Raw genomic sequence first — 24,874 nt, 5'->3', positions numbered from 1 at the left:
ATCAGGCTACAACGTGACGGGCTGGACGCTCGTGGGGGGGGGGGGCACCACACTCGCCACGGCTCAGGCTCCAGCAGGCGTCCAGACTCCCTGAACACACGGGTGGCATCGTGCTGGCCCTGGGGACGAGGGAAGGGTCAGGCGCAGGTCAGACCAGCCCGGCCTGCACAGGGACACCTAGGAGTCTCATTTTCAGGATCGTGGAGTCGGATTTATTGACCTTTGACAGCCAAGCTGTTCTGGGTGCTGGGGACACTTCACTGAGCAAGGAAAGAAGGCCCCCGCCCTGGGGCCAAAGTGACAACCGAGACAGACGGACCTTGGCAGGGATGGAGCAGAGACGGGGGTGGGGTTGAGGGAAGACCCAGCAGAGGGACACGCGGAGGCCCAGGTGCCCGTGAGCTGGGCTGGGAGAAGCCGACGCCGGCGTTGCACTGTTTACACACCTGCTTCAGGTTTAATCCATCACTGCGTGAAAATTCCTTTACCTTAGAGTTTCGCTTACACAGGCTTCTTGGAAGAAGCACAGATTTTACAGGAAACAAAACTGTAACCAGGCTCCAGCCCTGCACTCGCTCTCTCTCCCAGCACTCGGTCTGTGCCCACCGCTAAGAAAAAGGGTGTTGGCCCTTTAAATACACACAGAGCAGGGTCACCTCTTTGTTAACTCCAGCTGAGCAGAGAACCTGTGACCCTCCCATCGCCTCCGGTCACCTGCAGGGCCCGCCCCCCCCACAGCAGGTGCAGAGGCCCAGCTGGCCCCCAGCGGCCCGGCCCTGCGGACCCACCCACGGAGCCCTGCCTGCGCATCCTGCGGCTCAGTGGACACGACAGCAACACTGAACAGGCCCCTAACCTAATTACACCTCCACCCAGAGCCCGTCTCCGAGCCGGCAGGGGCCACGATTAGGTTAGTCTTCTTAACAAGGATAAGTGGGCTCCTGAGAGGACCCCGCGCTCCAAGCTGATTGAATTAGCGGCCCGTGTCCGTGACACAGACTGGCCCCCTCCGCTGGCTCCGGGCCCTGCTCAGGCCCTGCCGGTTGGCATGGAGCGGGTCTTCGTCCCCGCGCGGCCGGGCCTTCTCGCCAGACCTGCTCGCGGCACTGACCACAGTCTCCTTCCCTTCCCTTCCGCCTTTGCCTTCTGTCTCCTTTACCCAGTGCCGCCGGGCAGGCAGGTGGTCTGTGGGGGCAGAGGCCCTGGGGGAGAGGGGCTGCGGTCACCAAAGGCTGACGACCACATGCATCCTTTACGCCCTGAAGTCAGACTCTCAGGAGCGTGTGCTCCACCCGGCCTCACAGTTCCCCGGGCTTCCTCTTCTCACGTCAAACGCCCCAGGTGCCAGGGCCTTCTGCACAACCTGTCACTCCCGAGGGCACCCCGAGGCCTAAGTGGGGCGGCCACGCCCACGGCTGCGCTTCTGCAGAGCAGCACAGGCCTCCATGGTCCGGCCTGGCGTCTTTCCAACACCGCCTCTGCTGGATGAGCCATTGCAGCCCCACCAGGGACACAATTCCCACTGGGGCCTTCTGCACCTTTCGCTGTTGTGCACAAATTCTCCAAGAATTAGCCCGATCAGCTAGGTACCCACACTGGTAAATCTTCCACATTCATACCTGCTTCCCCAAGTGTTCTCCTATTTCCCAAAAGTGATTTAGAGAATCGACTATTTTAGTCCTTCATGAGTTCATTCAATAAATATTTACTGAACTGAACTGCTGTAATTTTCCAAGCACGTTGTCAGATGCTGGGGAAAGAAATAAACGGGATACAGTCCTTGCCTTCAAGGCCGTCAGTCAAGTAGATGAGCTGGGCAAATTAAAACAGCACATCACTGTCAGATGGTAAGGATGTTTCTGGAGAAACATGGAGACAGTGGTCAAATAAAAGGAGGTTTAGAAGGTCAGCCTAAAAGGCAGCTGCAGTCATGTGTCCCGTACCCAAGATAAGAGTATCGCACACAAAAACAAAAGGTTAGTTAAAATCAGGTGTGACACAAACTTCAGCTTCTTGGAAGACAGAATCGTCTCCCTGCTCCTCCCCTATACACCCTGGACATTACACAGAAACACCAGACTCTCAAAGGTGGGGAGAAGGCCACAGAAACCCCAGACTTGGAGCTGGAGAAGCAGGAAATGCCAAAAGGCCCCAAGAAGAGGCTGCTCTCTGTGCAAAAGACCAGGAAGGGCGCAGCCTGGCAAAATAGGCAACTTTTAGCCAATAACTGCTCTACTCTAGACAAACATAACAGAAAAAAAGGCAGCCCCACCACCACCCGTCATAGCAGAAGAGGGTGGAAATCCTAGACTTTTACTCCTGCCAGGCGTCCCAATCCCACCGCCAGGGTAGTGTCAAGAAAGCCAGCTAAAACCAAAGGTCTAAGTAAGACCCAGAGTCTTACAAATAAAATGGAAATGTCCAGGTTTAAACTGGAAATCATCTGTCATATCAAGAACCAGGAAGATCTCAAACAGAATTAAAAAAAGACAGTGTTTAGATGCCAAAACTGTGAGAAAAAGCAAAGATTTTCAAACAGCCACTTTAAAACTGCTTCAGTGAGCAATTATGAATATGCTTGAAACAAATGAAAAGAGAGTCTCAGCAAAGAAACAAAAAGCTTCACAAAAGAAACATATGTAAAGAAGAACCAAATGTAAGTTTTACTGTATTGAAAAATACAATAACCAAAAGGAATAACCAAAGTGAATGGGCTCTCAGAGCACAGTGGCTGGAACACTGGAAAGAACCAGTGAATCATAACAAAAAAAGAAATGATCTTAACAGAAGAATCATAGCAAATGACCTAACATTCCACATCATCAGAGTCCTAGAGAAGAGGGGTAAAGGGCAGGACTGAAAAAGTACTCAAAGACATAACAGCTGAAAACTTCCCCAAATTAGCAGGAAATACAACCCTAGGGATTCAAGAAGCTGAGTGAATCCCAACCAGGACAGATCCACACCAAGACACACGTCACAGTCAAACTTCTGAAAACTAAAGACAAAAAAAAAAAATCTCAAAAGCAGCTAGAGCAAAATAACACCTTACTTATAGGGGAAAACAAAAATCACAGTGGGTTTCTCATCAGAAGCCACAGAGGCCAGAAGGAAGTGGCACATTTTTCAAGGGCTAAAAGAAATGAACTATCAACCTAGAATTCTGTATCAGCAAAAATATCCTTCAGAGATGAAAGGGATATCAAGACATTCTCAGGTGAAGGAAAAGTAAAAAAATCTGCCACCACCTGAAATACCCTTAAAGGCTAGTTACAGGAGTTTCTCAAAACAGGAAAAAAAACAAAAACAAAAACAAAAACAAGAAAAGAAGGAATCTTGGAATAGCAGGAAGGAAGAAAGAATATCATAAGCAAAAATAAGGGTAAACACAATAGACATTCCTATTCCTCTTCAGTTTTGTGCATTATGTTGATTGAAGCAAAAATTATAATATTATCTGATGTGGTTCTAAATATGAATAGAGGAAATATTTAAGAAAATTGTAAGTGGAGGGAAACATTATGTATATAAAATATACCACATTAAAAATATCATAAAGGGAGGTAAAGTTTCTACACTTCACTAAAAAAATCTATACAAAGAGATACCCACTCAAAAACACTATAGATAAATACTCATTAAACAGTAACTCCCCATTCTCCCCTCTTCCTAGCCCCTGGCAACCACCATTCTACTTTCTGTCTATGAATTCGATGACCCTAAGTCCCTCATATAAGTGGAACCATACAGTATTTTTCCTGTTGTGACTGGCTTATCTCACTGAGCATCATGTCCTCAAGAGTCCATGAAGTAGCCTGTGTCAGAATTTCCTTCCTGTTAAGACTGAATAATATTCCATTGTATGGATAGACCACATTGTGCTTATCTATTCATCCACTGATGGACACTTGGGTTGCTTCCATGTTTTATCTGTTATGAGTAATGCTGTTATGTTATGAACATGGGTGTACAATCTCTCTTCAAGACCCTGCTTTCAATTCTCTTGGTTATATGCCCAGAAGTAGAATTGCTGGGTCACATTGTAATTCTATTTTTAATATTTTGAGGAAATGGCATACTGCTTTCCACAACAGCTGTACCATTTTGCATTCCCACCAACAGAACACAAGAATTCCAATTTTTGCACATCCTTACCAACACTTGCTATTCTCTGTTTTTCTGACAGTCACCATCCAAACGGGTGAGAGGTGGCCATCTCACCGTAGTTTTCATTGTACAGGTCTTCCACCTCCTTGGTTAAGTTAATTCCTAAGCATTTTATGCTTTTTGATGTTCTCATAAATGGAACTGTGCCTGAGGGAGGCAGGGAGTGCCTGCGACCTGCTCTTGGTGGTGCTAAGGGGGAGGAAGCTGCCGCGTCGTTTCCTACGTTAAAGGGCTTGAAGCTTCTGCCTTCTGGAGACATCTGTGGACCCCGCCTCCCGTCCGTGGCCCGCAGTGAGCTGCTTCACGGAGGGTCTCGGCTTCCCCTCACCTGTTGCACAGGAACACACCTGCTTGCACATCAAGAGGTCAGAAGACCAGCGTCCTAACCCAGAACTGCTCTTGAGCTGGCAGCTTCCCAGCAGAACTGAAAGTGAAGCAGCAGATTTGCGCCCGGGTCCCCGCCGCGCCCCTACCTCATGCCCTCCGTGGACCGGTGGCGGTGGTTGCGGCAGAGCTGAGGCACGCCCAGCATGGCCTCGGTCAGCACGGCCAGGAAGCCCAGGCTCTCCACGAAGAGGGCCGAGTCGAGGGACAGGTAGGTGACACAGCCTGCCACGCCGCTGAAGGCCAGGACACACTGCACGTAGTCCCCGAAGCGGCTCCAGCGCCAGAAGTGCCGGGGCTCGAGGTCTAGGGCAAAAGGGAGAGAGACGTAAACCAGGTGGGGAGGCCAAGGTCAGTGTGGGGAGGCCGGGACCGAGTGGGGAGGCCAAGGTCAGTGAGAGGAGGACGGGACCGAGTGGGGAGGTCAAGGTCAGTGTGGGGAGGACGGAACCGAGTGAGGAGGCCAAGGTCAGTGAGAGGAGGACGGGACCGAGTGGGGAGGTCAAGGTCAGTGTGGGGAGGACGGGACCGAGTGAGCAGGCCAAGGCCAGTGTGGGGAGGACGGGACCAAGTGGGGAGGCCAAGGTCAGTGTGGGGAGGACGGGACCGAGTGAGGAGGCCAAGGTCAGTGTGGGGAGGACGGGACCAAGTGAGCAGGTCAAGGTCAGTGTGGGGAGGACGGGACCGAGTGGGGAGGCCAAGGTCAGTGTGGGGAGGACGGGACCGAGTGAGCAGGTCAAGGTCAGTGTGGGGAGGCCGGGACCAAGTGGGGAGGCCAAGGTCAGTGTGGGGAGGACGGGACCAAGTGGGGAGGCCAAGGTCAGTGAGAGGAGGACGGGACCGAGTGAGGAGGTCAAGGCCAGTGAGAGGAGGATGGGACTGAGTGAGGAGGCCAAGGTCAGTGTGGGGAGGACATAAACTGTGGGCTCCATCTGCCTCCATTATGGCATTTCTGAAGGAGCCTTGATATAGGTATTAGCTCCACATAAAAGACATTAAAATCCTTAAATTCTTCCTAAAATAGTCTGATAGTTAGTGTACTGCGGGCTAGTACCAGAGCCTCTGGAACCTCTCTCCATTCCTTCCCTCTACAACTTTGGATTAATTTTGTTTCTCCATTTCCTCAGATGTAATAGAGGAACAACAGTCCCTACCTCCTAGGGTTGTTTCATTGGTTAAATGAGTAAATCTTATGAATCTCAAAAGTACCCAGCCCATAATAAAGGCCCAGTGAAAGTGTATGATATCACCACACACTTAGCTGATACGATGTTATTGTTTGCTGCATAGACGTGTCCTACCGAAACCAAATTCACAAGCACTCAAACAAATGAGCAGTTCACATGAGGTTCCTGGGCACTGGCAGAGACATGCGGGGGTCCTGGGCACAGAGGTGGTGGCCGGGAAGGTCAGGGAATGGGGATAAACATGGAGGGAGTCAGGGAGGGCGCGATGTGCCGAGCCTGACCCGGTCCTTAGACTGGTCGGGTCCAGAGCCCGGCACCCCTTCGGGGAAAGGCCCAGCAAGGGCTGCCGGCATGGGCGAGGCCACCAGGAGTCGGCCGTCCAGGGGGCCAGGAGGTGCCATGGGGCAGGGTCCAGGCTGTACCACACGCCCTGTCCCCCACATCCAGGTCCCCCGCTACCTCACCCCATGTGAGGACACTGTGGGCATCGGAGCTGGGAAGGGGGAGGGCCGGCAGGGGTGCCAGAGGCGGAATGGACATGGCCTGCGGCTCTGAGGTCCCCTCCCCGAGGACCTCAGGGTCCTGAGTCTGGCTGCTCCCTGAGAAGCCCCAGCTGCAGTGTGTGGGCCTGAGTGGGGGGGGGGGGCAGGACACGGAGCAGGGGGCCCACGCACAGGCCTCGCAGACAGAGGGCCCGAGAGGGTGTGGCAGGGGAGGACTCGCAGGCCTGCCGAGTTAGGTCCTGTCTCTGTGCCCAAGGAGCGGGGAGAACACGGTCAGGGCTGAGAGCTCGGGCAGGACAGGGACGGCTGAGGACACCAGGTGAGTGTGTGGGGACTTCAGAAAGCTGGGCCTGTGGTCAATCGATCGGAAGCCTTTCTATTTTAGGTTCTCAGGGAGCAAGTCAGTTGGCAAATGGCTACCAGAAAATCCTTGTCAAAAAGTTTCTGAGAAGAGACTGAGGTTGGGCCCCTACCTTCATGTACAAAAATCAACTCAAAATGGACCAAAGACTAAACATACTAGATAAAACTAGAAAACTCTTAGAAGAAAATACAGGGAGAAAGCGTCATGACACTGAATTTGTTAGTGATTTCTTAGATATACCAAAAGCACAGGCAACAAATGAAAAAATAGATAAATTGGACTACGTCAAAATTTTAAACTTGTGTGCTTCTAGGGAAAAAGCTCCTTCATATGGCGTCTTGGCAACGAATTTTTGGATATGATTCCAAAAGCACAAGCAACAAAAGCAAAAATAAACAAGTGGAATTACATCAAACTAAAAAGCTTCCGCAACTCAGAGATATAAAGAACAAACTAGTAGTTATGGGGGGCGGGGGGGTCCAATACAGGGGTGGGAGGGTGCAAGGTACAAACTACTGGGTGTAAGATCAGCTACAAGGATGTACTGTACAACACAGGGAATATAGCCAATACTTTGTAAATGGAGTGCAACCTTTAAAGATCGAATGAAAAAAGAAACAAAGAAAAAGCTTCTGCAGAGCAGAAGAAACATTCAGCAGCATAAAAAGGCAACCTATCCAATGGGAGGAAATATTTACTATCTTCTAAGGGGTTAATATCCAAAATATATACAGAACCAGACCACTCAACATCAAAAAACAAACAACCCAATTAAAAATGGACAGAATGGGACTTCCCTGGTGGCGCAGTCATTGGGAATCCGCCTGCCAGTGCAGGGGACACGGGTTTGAGCCCTGGTCCGGGAAGATCCCACATGCCGCGGAGCAACGAAGCCCGTGCGCCACAACTACCGAGCCTGCACTCTAGAGCCCGCGAGCCACAACTACTGAGCCCGAGAGCCACAACTACTGAGCCCGCGCGCCTAGAGCCCGTGCTCGGCAACAAGAGAAGCCACCACAATGAGAAGACTGCGCACTGCAACGAAGAGTAGCCCCCGCTCCCCACAACTAGAGAAAGCCCGCGTGCAGCAACAGAGACCCCACACAGCCAAAAATAAATAAATGAATGAATAAATTTATTAAAAAATAAAAAAATAAAAACGAAAGTGGGCAGAGGAGTTGAATAAACGTTTTTCCAAAGAAGACATACAAGTGGCCGACAGGTACATGAAAAGATGTCCAACATCACTAATCATCAGGGAAATGCAAATCAAAACCATAATGAGATGTCACCTCACACCTGTCAGAATGGTCATCATCAAAAAGACAAGAAATCACAAGTGTTGGCGAGGAGGTGGGAAGAGGGAGCCCGTGCGCTGCTGGTGGGGATGTAAATTGGTGCAGCCGCTGCGGAAAACAGGACGGCAGTTTCTCAACAAAGTAAACGCAGAATTACTGTATGATCCAGCAATTCCGCTTCCGGGCACACACCCAAAAGAACTGAAAACAGGTACTCGAACAGGTATTTGTACACCCAGCCTTGAGGCTACAGGACGTCAGTGCGAGCTTGGACAGAAGAATGGTGCCCAGAGAGGAGCCGCGCCAGAGTCACGGCATCTCTGCCCGCCCCCCACCCCCAGGGAGGGTCAGGCCTGGGGCTTCACCTTGGCTCCAGGGAGGCCGCAGGGGGCCCGCGTGGCCACCTCCGACTTCTCGCTAGTTCTCTCAGGCCATCCCGGGCCCCTGGTCTGCTGGTCCACATCCCGCTGCGTCACAGGCAGGTTTGCAAAGCCGTTGTAGCCAAAAAACCATCCACACAAATGCCAGAAACAGGGCACAGAGAAGGTCGAGGTCACCCCACGGGCACTCGGTGGGGCCAGCATCCTGCCAAGCCCCCCGCTCCGCTGACGCTGAGGACAGGGCCCCTCCCTGCGTTCACCATGACGGACTCACAGGAGGGACATGAGGACCAAAAGTGGGGTCAAGACGAGGGGGGACGGCGTCCGTGGGAGCGCGGAGGGGCCGGGAGCCCAGCTGCCGCCTCCAGAGAGCTCGGTTACATGGCTGCCATTTGCCAAAGCACATAACTGTATTAAGTCTGCGGAGCGATCTGCCTTTACACACGAAAACACAAAGTTGCATTTTATGTAATTAAGCTCATCTGTGGCAGATAACACAGCCTCTTGGATACATTTTTAAAGAATTCCTTTTGAAAGCAAGGACTACGTACAGGCACATGAGCCCTTGCCCGCTTTCCGCCCCCAGCACGACGGCCGGATCGGCCTCCTCCCATCAGCCTGGCACCAGCCAGGGGGCCCTGGGCGGGCGAGCCAGGCCGGGCTGGGAGGCAACGCGGGCCGGCAGGACGCACAGCGCGCGCCAGCTCCCGGGACTCGACGCTCAGGAAACTGCCCCCTCCGGAGGATTAGGTGCCAACAATTCACTTCGAGAACCCAGGAGACACGGCCCTTTTCACTGCGACTCACTGTGATGACCTGTGGAAATGCGCGTAATTCCTGCCCTTCAGGTTTATACAACTTCAATCACGTGGGTCAGAGTCCAGCAGCAGCGCTCAGGCATCACAGCCGCCAAGTTCTCATCCGACAGCCCCTCACCCGAGCGTCCGCTGCTGTGGTGGCGACGAGGGTCTGGGCTTCCCACCACAACCACTGCAGTCGCGGGACGTGTCCCTTCAGTAAACCCGGCCTGAGACCAGCGTCCGCCTTCTGCAGCCGAAGTGCTGTGCCTGCGCGAGGACCACACTCGGAACCAGCCGGCAGCCCGGGCGAGTGGGCGAGAGAAGCAGGCGGGTGCAGAGGCGTGCCGGGGGGGAGGGGAGGGGACGTGAGGGCGGTCCAGCAGCGCCACCGGGCCCCGCGTCCGAGTGCGGGGGGCTTCGAAACAAAAAGTCGTGCAGCTTGCTCACAGCTCTATGCTCGGGAACAGGTGGGACCAAATAAGCACGTTCTGCATGAGTAACTCAAGGTGTCTCCTGAAAAGGCCCGAATAACTGTAACAGGCATCCTCATCAATAAGCACGAATTCCGAACAAGGTGTAAAGCTGCCCAGTTCAACGCTCATTTGGCAAACAGCACTTTGCCACCTCAGAGAACAAGATCCAAGAGGTCGGCGCCTCCAAGGCCACCGCTGCACAGTGACCGCCGCACGCCCTCCGGGGGGTGAGGACAAAGCTCCCTGAGAACGGGAAAGGGGAGGAGGAAGTGTGACTCGGAGGAGGTGGGATAGGAGCTGGTCATCGGGGGAGAGAGGACCTGTCATGATCGATGCCCACTTCCCAGAAGTCTGTCTCTGCCTGTGTCACAGGCAGGGGAATCGTCTCTTCCAGGAGCTGGGTTGACCACTGTTTCTGAAGTTCCAGGAAAACGTGCCAGCACCAGGGAGCACCTGGCCCTTTACAAGATGATACAGCAGTGAATTGCCAGAGGAAGCAAAAAGAACCCTCACGTGCATTTTCACAATACTTATCACATATCTGAGACGAAAGAGGAAGGCAAAGTGTGACGAGATCAAGAAGACGAGAGCTGGGCTTCCCTGGTGGCGCAGTGGTTGAGAATCTGCCTGCCAATGCAGGGGACACGGGTTCGAGCCCTGGTCCGGGAAGATCCCACATGCCACGGAGCAACTAAGCCCGTGCGCCACAGCTACTGAGCCTGTGCTCTAGAGCCCGCGAGCCACAACTACTGGGCCCACGTGCCACAACTACTGAAGCCCGTGTGCCTAGAGCCCATGCGCTGCAAAAGAGAAGCCACCGCAGTGAGAAGCCTGTGCACCGCAACGAAGAGTAGCCCCCGCTCGCCGCAACTAGAGAAAGCCCACGCGCAGCAACGAAGACCCAACGTGGCCAAAAATAAATAAAATTAATTAATTAATTAAAAAAAAAAAAAAGACGAGAGCCCCACAGATGACCAGCTGTGTTTCCACAGCAACAGCGTGACTCGATGCCCGTGGGCTTCAGATGCAGTCACTGTTCCTCTCTGTGGCCCAGCAACTGAACTGGAACGTCCAACCCCATCCAAGCCTGTCAACTCACTCAGCCTACAATGTTCACTGAAAATCAAGGCCCAGGGCCTTCCTAAAACATAGGCACCGCTAAGCTGGCACACCCTAAGCCACCTCAATTCATGCACTTACCACAAACGGAGCCATCTAAGGAGGGCCCCCCAGAGCAGCAGGGGGACAGCTGGTGCCCCCAGCGGGGAGGGCATGGGGATTCCCTGGGACACCCACAGTGGCCGCTCGCACCAGAGCAAAGGAGCGGAGGGGACAGCCCGCCACAGTCCCCACCACCCTGAGAAGAAAGATTAATCATCCTTCCACTCTGGCAAATTCCAGGCTGTAGGACAGCAACAAAAACCCGTACTAGCTGGGCATTTACACCGAAGCGGCTAGGGGTGCTTAGAAGAATACAAAGGCCGGAAAAGTGAAAACTGAGCTGCCACTTCTCTTTCCAGCCAAGATGGGGCAAAGGGGCCACATTTACTCTCCCAAACAACCAAAACACGGTCAAAATATGTGGAGTTTTGGACCAAAAATGGGCAAAATATATCCTTGTAAGACCCTGGACATTGGGCAGTGAAGGACAGCAATCTCTGAGATGGGAAACAGGTGCGGTAAGCCCCAAACTGTCCCAGTTGTACCCTGAGAGTTCCCAGGACATGGGACAGGAAGTGGGACCCTCACAGCAGAGCCGGCAGACACCCTGAGTGAAGGCGCTGGTCTGGGAACGAGCAGGTGGAGTGTGCAGGTCTCGGGGCTGGAGGGAAGGCCGCATGGGGGCCGAGGGCCTGCAGAATGGCCCTGAAGGACTCGGCGGGGCCCCCACCAGCGAGGGAACCAAGAGGGTTCACATTAGCAGCCCTCACCCCAGCCAGCCTGGGAAACCTCAAAACACACGGGCGTTAGGCAGAGCACAGGGGCAACTTGCCCCAGCAGTAGGGAACAGTTAGCCCAGACTGGGCACTGCTTTGGTTCCACTGAACTAATCTTAAAAGCAGGATCTAAGAAGATCAAGCTGGGCCGTCCCTGGTGGTCCAGAGGTAAAGAACCTGCCTTACAGCGCAGGGGACGCACGTTCGATCCCTGGTCAGGGAACTAAGATCTTACACACCGAGGGGCAACTAAGCCCACGCGCCACAACTACTGAGCTCACCCGCCTCAACTAGAGCCCGTGAGCCGCAAACTACAGAGCCCACGCACTCTGGAACCCGTGCACCACAACTACAGAGCCCACAGGCCCTGGAGCCTGCGTGCCACAACTAGAGAAGAGAAAACCCACACGCCACAACTAAAGAGAAGCCCGTGCACCACAACGAAAGATCCCGCCTGCCTCAAAGAAGATCCTGCGTGCTGCAACTAAGACCAGATGCAGCCAAAAATAAACAAGATAAATAAATAAATAAATAAATAAATAAATAAATAAATCTTAAAAAAAAAAGATCAAACTGTTTCCAAGTTACTTAACTGCACCCTAGAACAAAGCTCAAGAAAATTTATAGGCCCACAAAAATATCCATCACTCAGCAAAGTAAAATTCACAATGTCTGACATCCAATCAAAAATGACCACTGGGGGCTTCCCTGGTGGCGCAGTGGTTAAGAATCCGCCTGCCAATGCAGGGGACACGGGTTCGAGCCCTGGTCCGGGAAGATCCCACATGCCGCAGAGCAACTAAGCCCGTGCACCACAACTACTGAGCCTGTGCTCTAGAGCCTGCGAGCCACAACTACTGAGCTCGCGTGCCACAACTACTGAAGCCCACACGCCTAGAGCCCGTGCTCTGCTACAAGAGAAGCCACCGCAATGAGAAGCCCACGCATCACAACGAAGAGTAGCCCCCGCTCGCTGCAACTAGAGAAAGCCCGTGTGCAGCAATGAAGACCCAATGCAGCCAAAAATAAAATAAATTAAATAAATCAATTAAAAAAAAAGACCATTGGACACAGTAAATAAGTGGGTGAACATATATGATTTTTTTCTTACCATTTAAATCTTATTAATAGATAAGTGACTATTTAAACAAAATAAGAACAATGTAGCATGGGGCTTTAGCACATGTAAAGTCAACCGTATGACAATTACACTAAGGTAGGCAGGGGATAAACAAAAGTATGCTTTTCCCTAAGATCAAGAACAAAGTATGCTCACTCTTACCACTTCTAATCAACACTGTGCTGCAGTTTCTATCCAGAGCAACCAGGCAAAAAAAAAAAAGAAATAAATAAATAAAAGGCATCCAGGTGGGAAAGGAAGAAGTAAAACTATCCCTATTTGCAGATGACATGACCTTATTTATTAAGTATCTAAGGAACCCACTAAAATCCATTAGAATGAATAAATGAGTTCAGCAAGGTTGCAGGCTATCAGATCAATATACAAAAGTAAATTGCATTTCTACATACTAGCAATGAACAATCAGAAACTGAGATTTAATAAACAATACCATACATGATACCATAAAAAAATATGAAATACTTAGGGATAAATCTGACAGTGTGCAAGATGGGCACACTGAAAACTACAAAACATTGCTGAGGGAAATGAAAGCAGACATAAGTGGAGAGCTACACGGTGTTTCCATGCTGGCGGTCTCAACACTGCTGTGCCGGGAGTCTCCAAGACCATCCCCAGGTCCGATGATCTATCAGGAGGACTCGCCCAGCACGTCTCCAGAGCCACAGCTATGATTATTATACCACAGGATATAAAGCAAAATCCACAAAGGGAAGGGTAGATGGCGTGGAGTCTGGAGGACTACAGGTGTGAGCTCCCAGGAGCCTCTCCCAGGACCCTCCCTCGGATGAGCTTGATTCCTCCAGCAACGGACGATGACCAGGGAAGCTCATTAAGGACTCGGTGCCCAGAGTTTTTACTGGGGGCTGGTCACATAGACACCCTCTGCCTAGCACACACCAAAATCCCAGACTTCCAGAAGGAAAGCAGGTGTCCAGACCGCTGAAGCATAGAAAGCTCCTCTCATCAGTTCTGAGAATAATGGGAAGTATGCTAAACTCCAAGTTCCCAGACATCAGCCAGGGGCCAACTTGGCAAGCGGGCTTTTCTAAGGACAGCAGTCCCAGGCCTGCTGTGTTAACACTTTCTGCACAATCATAAAGACGTCAATTCTCCCCAAATTAATCTATAGATTCAAGATAATCCCAATCAAAATCCTACCATGCTTTTTGTAGAAAATGACAAATTGATTGTAAAATTCATATAGAAATGCAAAGCACGTAGAACAGAGAACAAAGTTGGAGGACTAACACTGCCTGATTCCGAGACTTAGTACCAAAAAGCTACAGCGATTAGGACAGTGTGGTGCTGGCCCAGGAATCGAGAAATACATCAGTGCGACAGAGCAGAGTTCAGAAATGGACCCCCCACACACAGACAACTGATTTCTGACAAAGATGCAGAGGTGATTTAGTGGGAAATAAAGACGGTCTTTGGACATCCATATGCAAAAACAATGAAGTTGGAGCCATACCTCACACCGTGAACAAAAATTAACTGACAGATAATTAGATCACAGATCTAAATGTAAAACCTAAAACTGCAAAACCACCAGGAAAAAAAAATAGGGAGAAACCTTTGTGCCCTTGAGTTTGACAAAGATGCCTTAAACCTGACACTAAAAGCACAACCGATAAAAGAACAAACTGATAAACTGGGCTTCATAAAAATTTAAAACTTCTGCTTGTCAAAAGAAACCACTAAAAGAATGAAAAGACAAACCACAGACTGGGAGAAAATACTGCAAACCATGTATCTGATAAAAGGACCTGTATCCAAAACATTAAAAACTCAAAATTCAATAAGAACAATTTTTAAATTGACAGAAGATTTGGATACTTCACCAATGAAGATATAAGGATGACAAACAAGCACGTGAAAAGATGCTCAACATCATTAGTGAAATGCAAATTAAGACAACAATGAAATGCCACCACATACCTATCTGAATGGCTAAAAATTTTTTTAAAAAAAGGTCCATACAAAGTATTGATGAGGATGCAAAGCAACTGGAATTCACACACTGCTGGTGGGAATGCAAAATGGTACAGAACTCTGGAAGACAGTGCAACAGTTTCTTAAAAAATTAAACATACACTTACCATAGGATCCAGCCCGTCCACTCCTAGGTATACACCCAAGAGAAAAGAAAGCATATGTTCATATAGAGACCTGTATGCAAGGGTTCATTCACAGCAGTTTTATTTGTAACAGTCAAAAACGGGAAACGACCCAAATGTCCATCAACCAGTTAGTAAACACACAAATTGTAGTGCAGCCATATAACTCAGCAATAAAAAGGAATGAACTATTGATACACTCTACAACCTGGACAAATTTTAAAACAATTATGCTGAGTGGAAGAAACCAGACAAAATAGTACATACTGTATAGCTCCAGTTCTGTCAAATTCTAGTAAACGCAAACCAATGTCTAGTGAGAGAAAGCAGATTAGGGCCTGGGGGTGGAGGAGGGGTCACAAAGAGGAAAATCTGGGGGGTGACGGTCACGTTCACTGTCCTAACTTGGGTGAAGGCTGTATAATGCCCAACCTGACCAAAACTGCACACCAAGTGCACTCATCATGTGCTGATCAGACCTCAGTAAAGCTGCAAAAAGAAAACGGAGCTGCTTAAACGGGGCAGGAGTTCAGAGGGGCCCAAGGGGCGAGCCACGCGGCAGGGGGACAGGCCCTCCGTCCCAGGAAGCCCACCCCCACGGCTTAGTGTCCGGAGCTGCACGTGGGGTCGATGAGAACTGGTGCAGTTTCACCTGCCGTTCTGCTTGCACGAGGGAGGGGGTCTGCTTCCCAGTGCAGAGGTTCAGACCGAGGCCCCTCCCAGGTCCCGGACCGACCGTCACTGTCACTCGTGCTCCCTCGGATGCGAGGAGGGGTCCGCGCATCCTCACACGAGGGAACCGCCAGTGTCCGGACCCCACCCGGGCTGCAGCCCCGGCGCAGAGGGCCTCACCGACCCTCTGAGGGGCTCCTCCCACCACGACCCAGCCCTCGGCCACCTCCCACACAGGCTTCGTCCAGGTCACGCAGCCACGAGAGAACACGCAGCCACGAGAGAACACGCAGCCACGAGAGAACAGAGCTGGAGCCCGTCCACTCCTCTGCCTTCTGGACTCGCCAGAAGTTAAGGAAACCCTCAGGGGACGTGCTCTCAGCACATCCTCAGGGCGATGGTCGGGAACCAGGCAACCCCGGAGGGCAGCGCCCAGAAGGCTCCTGAGGACCTGACTCCTCCAACCACTGGCCGTGACGCAGGGGCCAGGAGAGGAAGCATGGGGGCTGCCGTGGGGAAGACACACGCGTCCTGGGTCACCCCCCGAGACGGCAGGGCCAAGGAAAGCTCTGAGAGACGCTAAATCAGAGAAATCTACAAAACAAGCATCACTTACAACTCCCGGGAGAGGCCAACAAGCACACGAAAAGATGCTCAACGTCACTAATCGTAAGGGGAACGCAAGTCAAAACCACAATGAGATATCAGGTCACAGTTACTACGGTGGCAAAAATAAACAAGACAATAAAAAGTTATGGTGAGAATGTGGAGAAATTGGAAACTTCATACAGAGCTGTTGGGGATGTAGGATGGTGCAGCCACTTTGAGAAGCAGTCTGGCAGTTCCTCAAATGATTCCACATGGAGTTACCACATACCCAGCAACTCTACTCCTACGTAAATGCCCAAAAGAACTGAAAACATATGTCTACATGAAGACTTCCTATGAATATTCACAGCAGGGCTATTCACAACAGCCAAAAGGTAGAAACAACCCAAATGTCCATCGATGGACGAACGGATGAACAAAATGTGGTCCAGCCATACAATGGAATATTACTCAGCCTTAAAAGGGAATGAAGTACTGACACATGCTACAAACTGGATGAATCTTGAAAATATTATGCTCAGTGAAAGAATCCAGACACAAAGGCACATATTGTATTATTCCCTGATGTGAAGTGTCCAAAACAGGCAAAACAGGTTAGTGGTTGGCAGGGCTTGGCGTAAGGAAATTGGGAGGTGTGGGGTCTCTTTCTGGGGTGATAGAAATATTCTGTAATTAGATAGTGGTGATGATTGCACAACATTGTGAATGTACTAAAAACCACTGAATTGTATACTTTCAAATGGTTAAAATGGATTACTTTGTGTGACTTTTATCTCAACTTTAAAAATTTTCAGGTTAAGTTTTATGGTATGTAAATTATATCTTAAAAATAAATTTTAATGTGTAATAAAGTTTTTCATATATTTGATTTGCTTTTCATAGAGAGATACAGACGTAAATACCCACTTTAGTAAATATATTTTCTAATGCTGAAATTAAAAATAGTTCTTTTAAACTTCAAGTTTTATGTGCTGTCATTTGAATCCTGGACAACTTAAAATACATTTAGCGACCCATCTACCCATCAACTGTAACTGACGTGTTGCGGTGAATTAAATCAAGCAGTAGGGAGAAAAAAGTAGGAATTATATAAGGAAAAATGTCAGCTGAAAATACCACTGGGTAGATATAGAAAGCATGAAATGAAATTTCCAGAGTTTAGCCAGAAAAAAGTAGAGGAACACAGAGCTGCTTAATAAAAAGTAGATTCCTGATCTGTAATCAGATGTGACCAAACATCTTTTCTACTTCTTTAGGGATTCCTATGTCAGAAGATTTTCTCATTAATAATTTAAAAAATAAGCTAAGAAAGAAGAGAGGTCTGGATTCCCTTTCAGAAAAACTGGTGCTAGCCCAGGCGCAGGGGAGGGCGGGCACCCCGACTCCTCAAAGGGAGCCACACCTTCCTCCCCTGGGGCCCCCGGCCTGTCAGGTGCAGGTGCAGGCGTGAGCAGACGGTGCTCAGAGAACAGGAACACGGGCAGAACACCGCCAGGAGGATGCCCGAGGAACTGGAGGTGCTAACATAAATTGCACCCCGTCACCATTTCCGCAGCGAGCCCCAAACTCAGGCAGGATATGCTTTCTCCCGGGATGTGGTTTCCAGACAGTGGCCCCAAAAAGGCAAGACTTGAAAGCAAGGCATGTAGAGCTGAAGGGAGGCACCCCGGACTGGGGGCCGAGCCGCGTGTCGCCGCGGATGCATCAAGCTCACCTGCTCCCTAACTGCCTCTAGAGACACCTGATGGTGACGAGCACACCCCTGAAGCTTCCCAATTATTGAAATGCTACTCGGAAGGTCTGAGGCTCCCCTGGATCCACAAATCCATCCCTTCCTTGTTCAGTCCGATCACTTCTGGGTTAAGACGTGATTTACCATTTGGAGAATCTGCACCAGGAGACTGTGTCCTAGTGGCAAGAAAGACTCGGTTTCTTATCGGATTGTATTTTTATGCTCCAAACGAATATGGAAGACATCTGGCCTAAGAGGGTGCAGACCGGCCCCCGGTGGGAAGAGCAGAGACCCCGGGGAGGCTTCCGCATGCGGCTCCAGACACAGAAGCCGCTGCGCCGCGGAGCCGACTGGGTCGCCGCACTCAGCCCGGGGCTTTCCTCAGCGCGAGAAAAGCGGGCACAGCGCGCAGGCGCCCCAGGCACCGCTGCACGCAACCTGCAGCCTGTCCGGGCAGCCCCTCCCGGGCCTCCGCTCCGGCCGGCACGCGGGCCCCTCCCCGGGCAGGAGCGCGGCTCCTCACCGGGTACCTGCGGGGGACACGCACCAGCCGGCCGGCCCAGGAGCCCCCCGCGCCCCCAGCGCCTGTCTAGAGCGCGCTCCCTCCAAGTGGGGCTCCGCTGTGTGTAAACTGCGCCTCCACGGAGCTGATTTTTAAAATTACACAAACCCCTCACCTATCTCAATGCAACAACTCGGTCCTCTCAAATCGTGAGGTCACATTTCAAAGAGGAAGGAGGCTTCTGGGGACGTGTGAGCACTGCCCTCTGACCCCGGACGCCTGGGCCTGGCCGGCAGCAGGGCCGATGCCGAGGCCGGTTTGCTGCCACCGGACTCGGCTGTCAGGTCCGCTCCTCGCGTCGCCGTCCAAGGCCATGGAGAACCGGCACAGCCGGCACCACCGCCTCCCGGGCCGCCAGCGGGGCCCGGACCCGTCCCGCCCACAGCCCGGGGCCCGCCCCTCCCCTTAAAGCCGAGACCCTATTAACCACCGGCAGTTACGGCTGCGCAGCAACTGACGCTCAATCCTGGCCTGGCGGCCCGCGCGCGCCCCCGTGCGACCCGCTCCCGGGAACACGCGAGTGGCCGGCCGGAGGGGCCCGTGCGCCCGGCCCCGTGGGGACAGCGCGCGAGCCCCGGGGCGGGAACACCAACACCAAGGGGGCTCCCCACGCGCCCCACTCCCGGGGGCAAGGCCACCCGTTCTCAGGAGACCCTCACGTGCCAACCTTCCATCTCTTCAAAGCCCTGGTTCAAACTGAAAACCGGCGCTCAACCCCACTGCTGTCTCATTCACCTGTTTATATGACTCTGAAGTGCCCGCTGGGTCCTGGGACACAGCCCTGACCTCTGAGCCCACGTCCAGGGCTCACCCTCCAGCAAAGAAAGAGGGTGTGCCAGCCCCCATGGGAGCACAGGGCCATCTGAGAAAGCCCAGGGCACGGCCCGGCTGGGCTCCAGGTAGGGGCTGACCTGGAGGGAAGCCCACCCAGGTGCAGACCCTTCCCAGCCCCCAGCTTCACTTAATCCAAATGACCAGGGACGACACAGGACTCAGCGAGGGTAGCCAGCGATCTGGTGCACGAGTATAAATGCCCTCTCAGCCTACAGAGCCTGGTTCACGTTTTGAACCCACCTTTAATCCCGTACGCCCCCAACACCACCCTCGCCCAAGGCAGGCAGGCCACGGCCCAGAGACTCAGAGACCCAGCAGAAAGCCCCACTGACCCCCTAGCTGGGGAGGACTGACCACTAAGAGGGGACACACCCCTCATTCAAAAGTGCTACCTGGGAGGTGAGCTCAACACGTCCCAAGGCGGCCCCGGGCAGTTGAGCCTCACCGTGGGTGCTGGTTGGTTGGCCTTCCTGGCTCCTGGATGCAGGAGGCTTTTCGTCGTGTCCTGTCACACCTCCAGGCCCCACTGCTAGCTTCTGCCCAGACAATGAGAGAGGCCAGAAGCTGACGGCCTGTGTTCCCTGCTCTGCCATTCTACCCAGCGAGCTGGTCACTGGTTGACCGAACCAGCTCTGTGCTGAACCATGGCACCCACATGGCTGTACCCAGCTGAACAAGCACCAGAAAGGCCCTGACCCAGGCAGACTGGGATAAGTAGTTTTCCCCAAATCAAAATAGCAGCTTCACTTTAAAAGTGAAGTTTTAAGGCTACTTCTCAAAACTTAAGGGAGGACATGGCCTTCCGGTAAGGTGAAACTTCCAGAGCGCCCACTTGACAGTAAACCCACAGACAGTGCTCAAGTTCCCTGAGTTCACCCATAAGTAAATAAAAACAGAAAAGCTAGTGCCCTCCTGGCCCGAAACATCCTCTGTAATTCGGCCAGCAGGGCTTCAGTCGGGTGAAAAGCAGCCAAGGGGATGGGCACGTCCAGGACAGGGGTGTGAGGTTCTCCGCAGACCCTTTCCCCAGCAAAGCAACCCTCACTGTTGTGCATTATAAGAAAGGAGCATTTAAAGTCTCTGGAACGGAGAGGCATCTATTTGGGAAAAGAGCCTGGACATGGCCTGCTTCCTGCCCCGACCCCGAGTGTGATGACGGCATCACCCCAGGCGGGGGCAGCCCAGACGGGCCCCTCCCCGCAGCCCCCACGAGCAGCAGGCACACACCCCTCCTGCCTCAGTGCGCTCATGGGGTGGAGGCCCCACGCCGGGAGGGGAAGCCGGTAACACCAGGGGCTACAACCCCCAGTGCCTGCTCTTAGAGCAGTGCAGTCACCCCAACAAGGGCCACCGCTGCCCGGCCTCCAGCTCCAGAGCAAGTGTTCAGAGGGTCTGCCCTGGAAGCGGGGGGTGAGAACAGAGAGCTCCACAGCTCTCCCCAGAGGGGTACCTTGCTTGGAACAGAGCTTGGTCAGGTTCAAGCCTAAGGGCACAGACAAAAACAATAGGTAACCTGCTGGAGGGGCAACTGAGGGGAAGCTGGCGGTTTATCAGAGAGAGACAGCAAGAGCAGCCCTCCTGGACACAGCAACTGTCAAAAGGCTGGCCTCAGGCCACCTCTGCCTGACTTTAACTGGATCAGGCCTTAGAGCGCTGCATGGCCTAGGCCGTTATCAAAACCAACAGAGCAATCAGCTGTTAATCAGTGGTGGCAGACCCCGGAGAAGCTTAACAGGGGGGCCAAGGAGAGTCAAAGACAGCTGGTCCACAGCCAGCCTGGCGGGGGAGGGGGGAGAGAGATTCTAAGAGGGCACCCATCAAGCCAAGTCACTAAACACACAGACACGCAAACAAGCCCCCCGACCAGGATGGGGTCAGTATCCAGAGTTGCTACAATATTTTACCTAAAATAGCCAGTTTTCAACAAAATATGTATGGCAAGTGGCCCATACACAGAAGAAGAAGAAAGAAAAGAAAAAGAAGGAAACATTGATTTGAAGGGACAGAACCTTTGGACTTAGCAGAAAAGACTTCAAAGCAGCCATTACAAATATGTCCAAAGAACTAAAGGAAACCATACATAAAGAATTAAAGGAAGTATACTGACAATGTCTCATCAAATAGAGAATATCAATAAAGAGGTAGAAATTATCAAAAAGAGCCAAATGAAAATTCTGGAGTTGCAAAGTCCAGTAACTGAGGTAAAAAAAAAAAAAGCACAATAGGGGCTCAACAATAGAGCTGAGCTGGCAGAAGATTCAGCAAACTTGGAGACACATCAATAAAGATTATGCATCTGAAGAACAATGAGAAAATAGAATTCAGAAAATTGAACAGAGCCTCAGAGACACATGGACCAATAGTCATTGCACTAACATGTGTGTGACGGGTGCACTGAAGAGAGGAGAAAGGAGAGGAAAACAGCCTAAGAAATAATGACCGAAAACTTCCCAGATTTGATGAAAATATCAGTCTACACACCCAAGAAGCTTAACAAGTTCCCAAAAGAATAAGTACAAAGAGAACTACACCCTCACTGAATACCACAGTCTAAATGTTGAATGCCAAAGAAAAAAACAGACTCTTGAAATCAGCAAGAGAGGGAATTCCCTGGCGGTCCAGTGGGTAGGACTCCATTCTTTCACTGCCAAGGGCCTGGGTTCGATCCCTGGTCAGGGAACTAAGATCCCACAAGCTGAGTGGCACAACCAAAAAAAAAAAAAGAAGAAAGAAATCAGGGACTTCCCTGGTGGTGCAGTGGTTAAGCATTGCCTGCCAATGCAAGGGACAATCCCTGGTCTGGGAAGGTCCCGCATGCCACAGAGCAACTAAGCCTGTGCGCCACAACTACTGAGCCCATGCTCTAGAACCCTCGAGCCAGAACTACTGAGCCCGTGTGCCACAACTACTGAAGCCCACGTGCCTAGAGCCCGTGCTCTGCATCAAGAGAAGACACCACAACGAGAAGCCCACGTACCGTAACTAAGAGTAGCCCCTGCTCACCACAACTAGAGAAAGCCCGTGTGCACAAACGAAGACCCAACACAGCCAAAAATTAAAAAAATAAATTAACTTAAAAAAAAAAAAGAAAGATATCAGCACAAGATAATGAGTAACATATTCGAAATGCAGCAAAGAAACTGTCAACCAAGATTCTTACATCCAGCAAAATTTTATTTTTTTATCCTGGCTGCACAGCTTGTGGGATCTTAGTTCCCCAACCAGGGACTGAACCCGGGCCCTGGGCCCTCAACAATGAGATCGTGGAGTCCTAACCACTGGACCACCAGGGAATTCCTGCAAAATTTTTTTTTAAAACAAGGGCAAAATAGAGACATTTCCAGATAAAAAAGAACTGGGAGAATTTCTTGTTAGCAGACCCATCTTACAGGGAATACAAAAAATAAGTTCTTCATGATGAAAGAAAGAGACATCAGGCAATAATTATAATCCACTTAAGAAAAACAAAAAGTATAGGTAAAGGTAATTATGTAGGTAATTATAAAAGACAGTATACGTGCGTAGTTCTTCTCCTTTCCTCTCTTAACTGATTAAATAATTAAGTTAGTATAAGTCTGAAGTAGATTCTGGTAAGATGCATATCATAAGCCTTAGAGCAACCACCAAGAAAATAACATAATATAATATAATGTGATATAATGTAGTATACACACACACACACACATACATATGTATGTGTGTCTATATATATATTTAAGGTTCATTAAAGGAATTAAAATATTACACTAGAAAATGTTCACTTAATACAAAAGAAAGCAGTAAAGAAGGAACAGTTGGGGGTTAGGGTAGACATGAGGATAGAAAACAGAAACTGAAATGGCAGGTGTAAATCCAAACATATCACAATAACATTAAATGTGAATGAATTAAACAATCCAATCAAAGGGCAGAATTGCCAGAATGAGGTTTTTTAAATGATCCACTATATGCTGTCTACAGGAGACATACTTTAGATTCAAAGATACAAAGAAGTCAAAAGTAAAGTGGAAAAAGACATACCATACAAACAGCAATCACAGGAGATCTTCAGTAGCTACACTACTATCAGAAAAAAATTGACTTTAAAACAAAAAAATTACTAGAAATAAAGGAAAATTTTATAATGATAAAAGGGCCAATCTATCAGTATGATAAAACTATAAACATATGCACCTAACAACAGTGCCCCAAAATATAAAAAGCAAAAACTGACAGAAGTGAAAAGAGAAACAAATAATCTAAAGGTAGTTGGAGATTTCAATACACACTTTTAGTAATGGACATAACAACTAGACAGAGGAAAAAGGGAAGAGGAGACCTGACCACACTACAAACCTAACAGACACCCCTCCACCTCCACCTGACAACAGCAGAATATACATCGTCCTGAAGTGCACGTGGAACGTTCTCTAGGAGAGACCATCGGCCAGGCCATCAAACAAGCCTCAATTTAAAATGACTGGAATAGGGACTTCCCCGGTGGTGCAGTGGTTAAGAATCCGCCTGCCAATGCAGGAGACATGGGTTTGATCCCCGGTCCAGGAAGATCCCACATGCTGCGGAGCAACTAAGCTTGTGCGCCACAACTACTGAGTCCACGCTCTAGAGCCCGCAAGCCACAACTACTGAGCCCGCGTGCCACACGAAGAGTAGCCCCCGCTCGCTGCAACTAGAGGAAGCCCGCAAGCAGCAACAAACACCCAATGCAGCCAAAAATAAATAAATAAATACATTTATTTTTTTAAAATATAAAATAAAATAAAATGACTGGAATAATACAAAGTATGTTCTCCAACTACAATGGAATTAAATTAAAAATCAATAACAGAAGGAAATTTGGGGGATTCACGAATATGTGGAAATTAAACAACAAATTCAAAAATAACAAATGAGTCGAAGAAGAAATCCTGAAGGAAATTTTAAAATATTTTAAGACCAATGCAAACAAAAACACAACATACCAAAACTTATAGGATGCAGCTAATGCATTCCTTACAAGGCAATTATGGCTGTAAATGCTATATTTAAAAAGAAGATCAACTATATGTCAATTTAAAAAAAGAAGAAATATCTCAAATCAATAAATTAATTCTATCTTAAACTAAAAAAAAAAAAAAACGCAAATTAAACCCAAAATAAGCAGAAGGAAAGAAATAATAAATACTAAAGTGGAAATAAATAGGGACTAGAAAAACAATAGAAAAAAAAAAATAGAGAAAAATCAACAAAACCAAAAGTTGGCTCTTTGAAAAAAAAAAACCAATTAAATGGACAAACCTTGAGCTGGAAGGACCAAAACAAGAAGGAGAGGGAAAGGGAGGAGAGTCAAATTACTAAAGTCAAGAATTAAAGAAAGGGGCTTCCCTGGTGGCGCAGTGGTTGAGAATCTGCCTGCTAATGCAGGGGACACGGGTTCGAGCCCTGGTCTGGGAAGATCCCACATGCCACGGAGCAGCTGGGCCCGTGAGCCACAACTACTGAGCCTGCGCGTCTGGAGCCTGTGCCCCGCGACGGGAGGGGCCGCGATAGTGAAAGGCCCGCGCACCGCGATGAAGAGCGGTCCCCGCACCGCGGTGAAGAGTGGCCCCCACTTGCCTCAACTAGAGAAAGCCCTCGCATGAACCGAAGACCCAACACAGCCAAAAATAAAATAAATAAATAAATAAATAAAGTAGCTATAAAAAAGAAAAGTGCTTTAAAAAAAAAAAAAA

The 24,874-nt window shown here is 50.1% G+C and overlaps 1 protein-coding gene across 4 annotated transcripts in view; it reads right to left on the bottom strand.

Moving 5' to 3' along the window:
• SLC66A2 (solute carrier family 66 member 2) overlaps positions 1-24,874 on the bottom strand; it is a 48,791-nt gene that overhangs the window by 9,167 nt on the left and 14,750 nt on the right. For 3 of the 4 annotated variants that reach the window (XM_082355652.1, XM_082355654.1, XM_082355653.1), the window contains one exon: positions 4,641-4,857. The exons of the other annotated variant lie outside the window; for it this stretch is intronic. In XM_082355652.1, the coding sequence (XP_082211778.1) occupies positions 4,641-4,857 (217 nt within the window). The remainder of the gene's footprint in view (positions 1-4,640; positions 4,858-24,874) is intronic. 4 annotated transcript variants of the gene reach the window in all.

This window comes from Balaenoptera borealis (genome assembly GCF_965194805.1).
Source record: "Balaenoptera borealis genome assembly, chromosome: 14".
NCBI classification, from domain to species: domain Eukaryota; kingdom Metazoa; phylum Chordata; class Mammalia; order Artiodactyla; family Balaenopteridae; genus Balaenoptera; species Balaenoptera borealis.
This window is presented reverse-complemented; position numbering and strand designations above follow the sequence as displayed.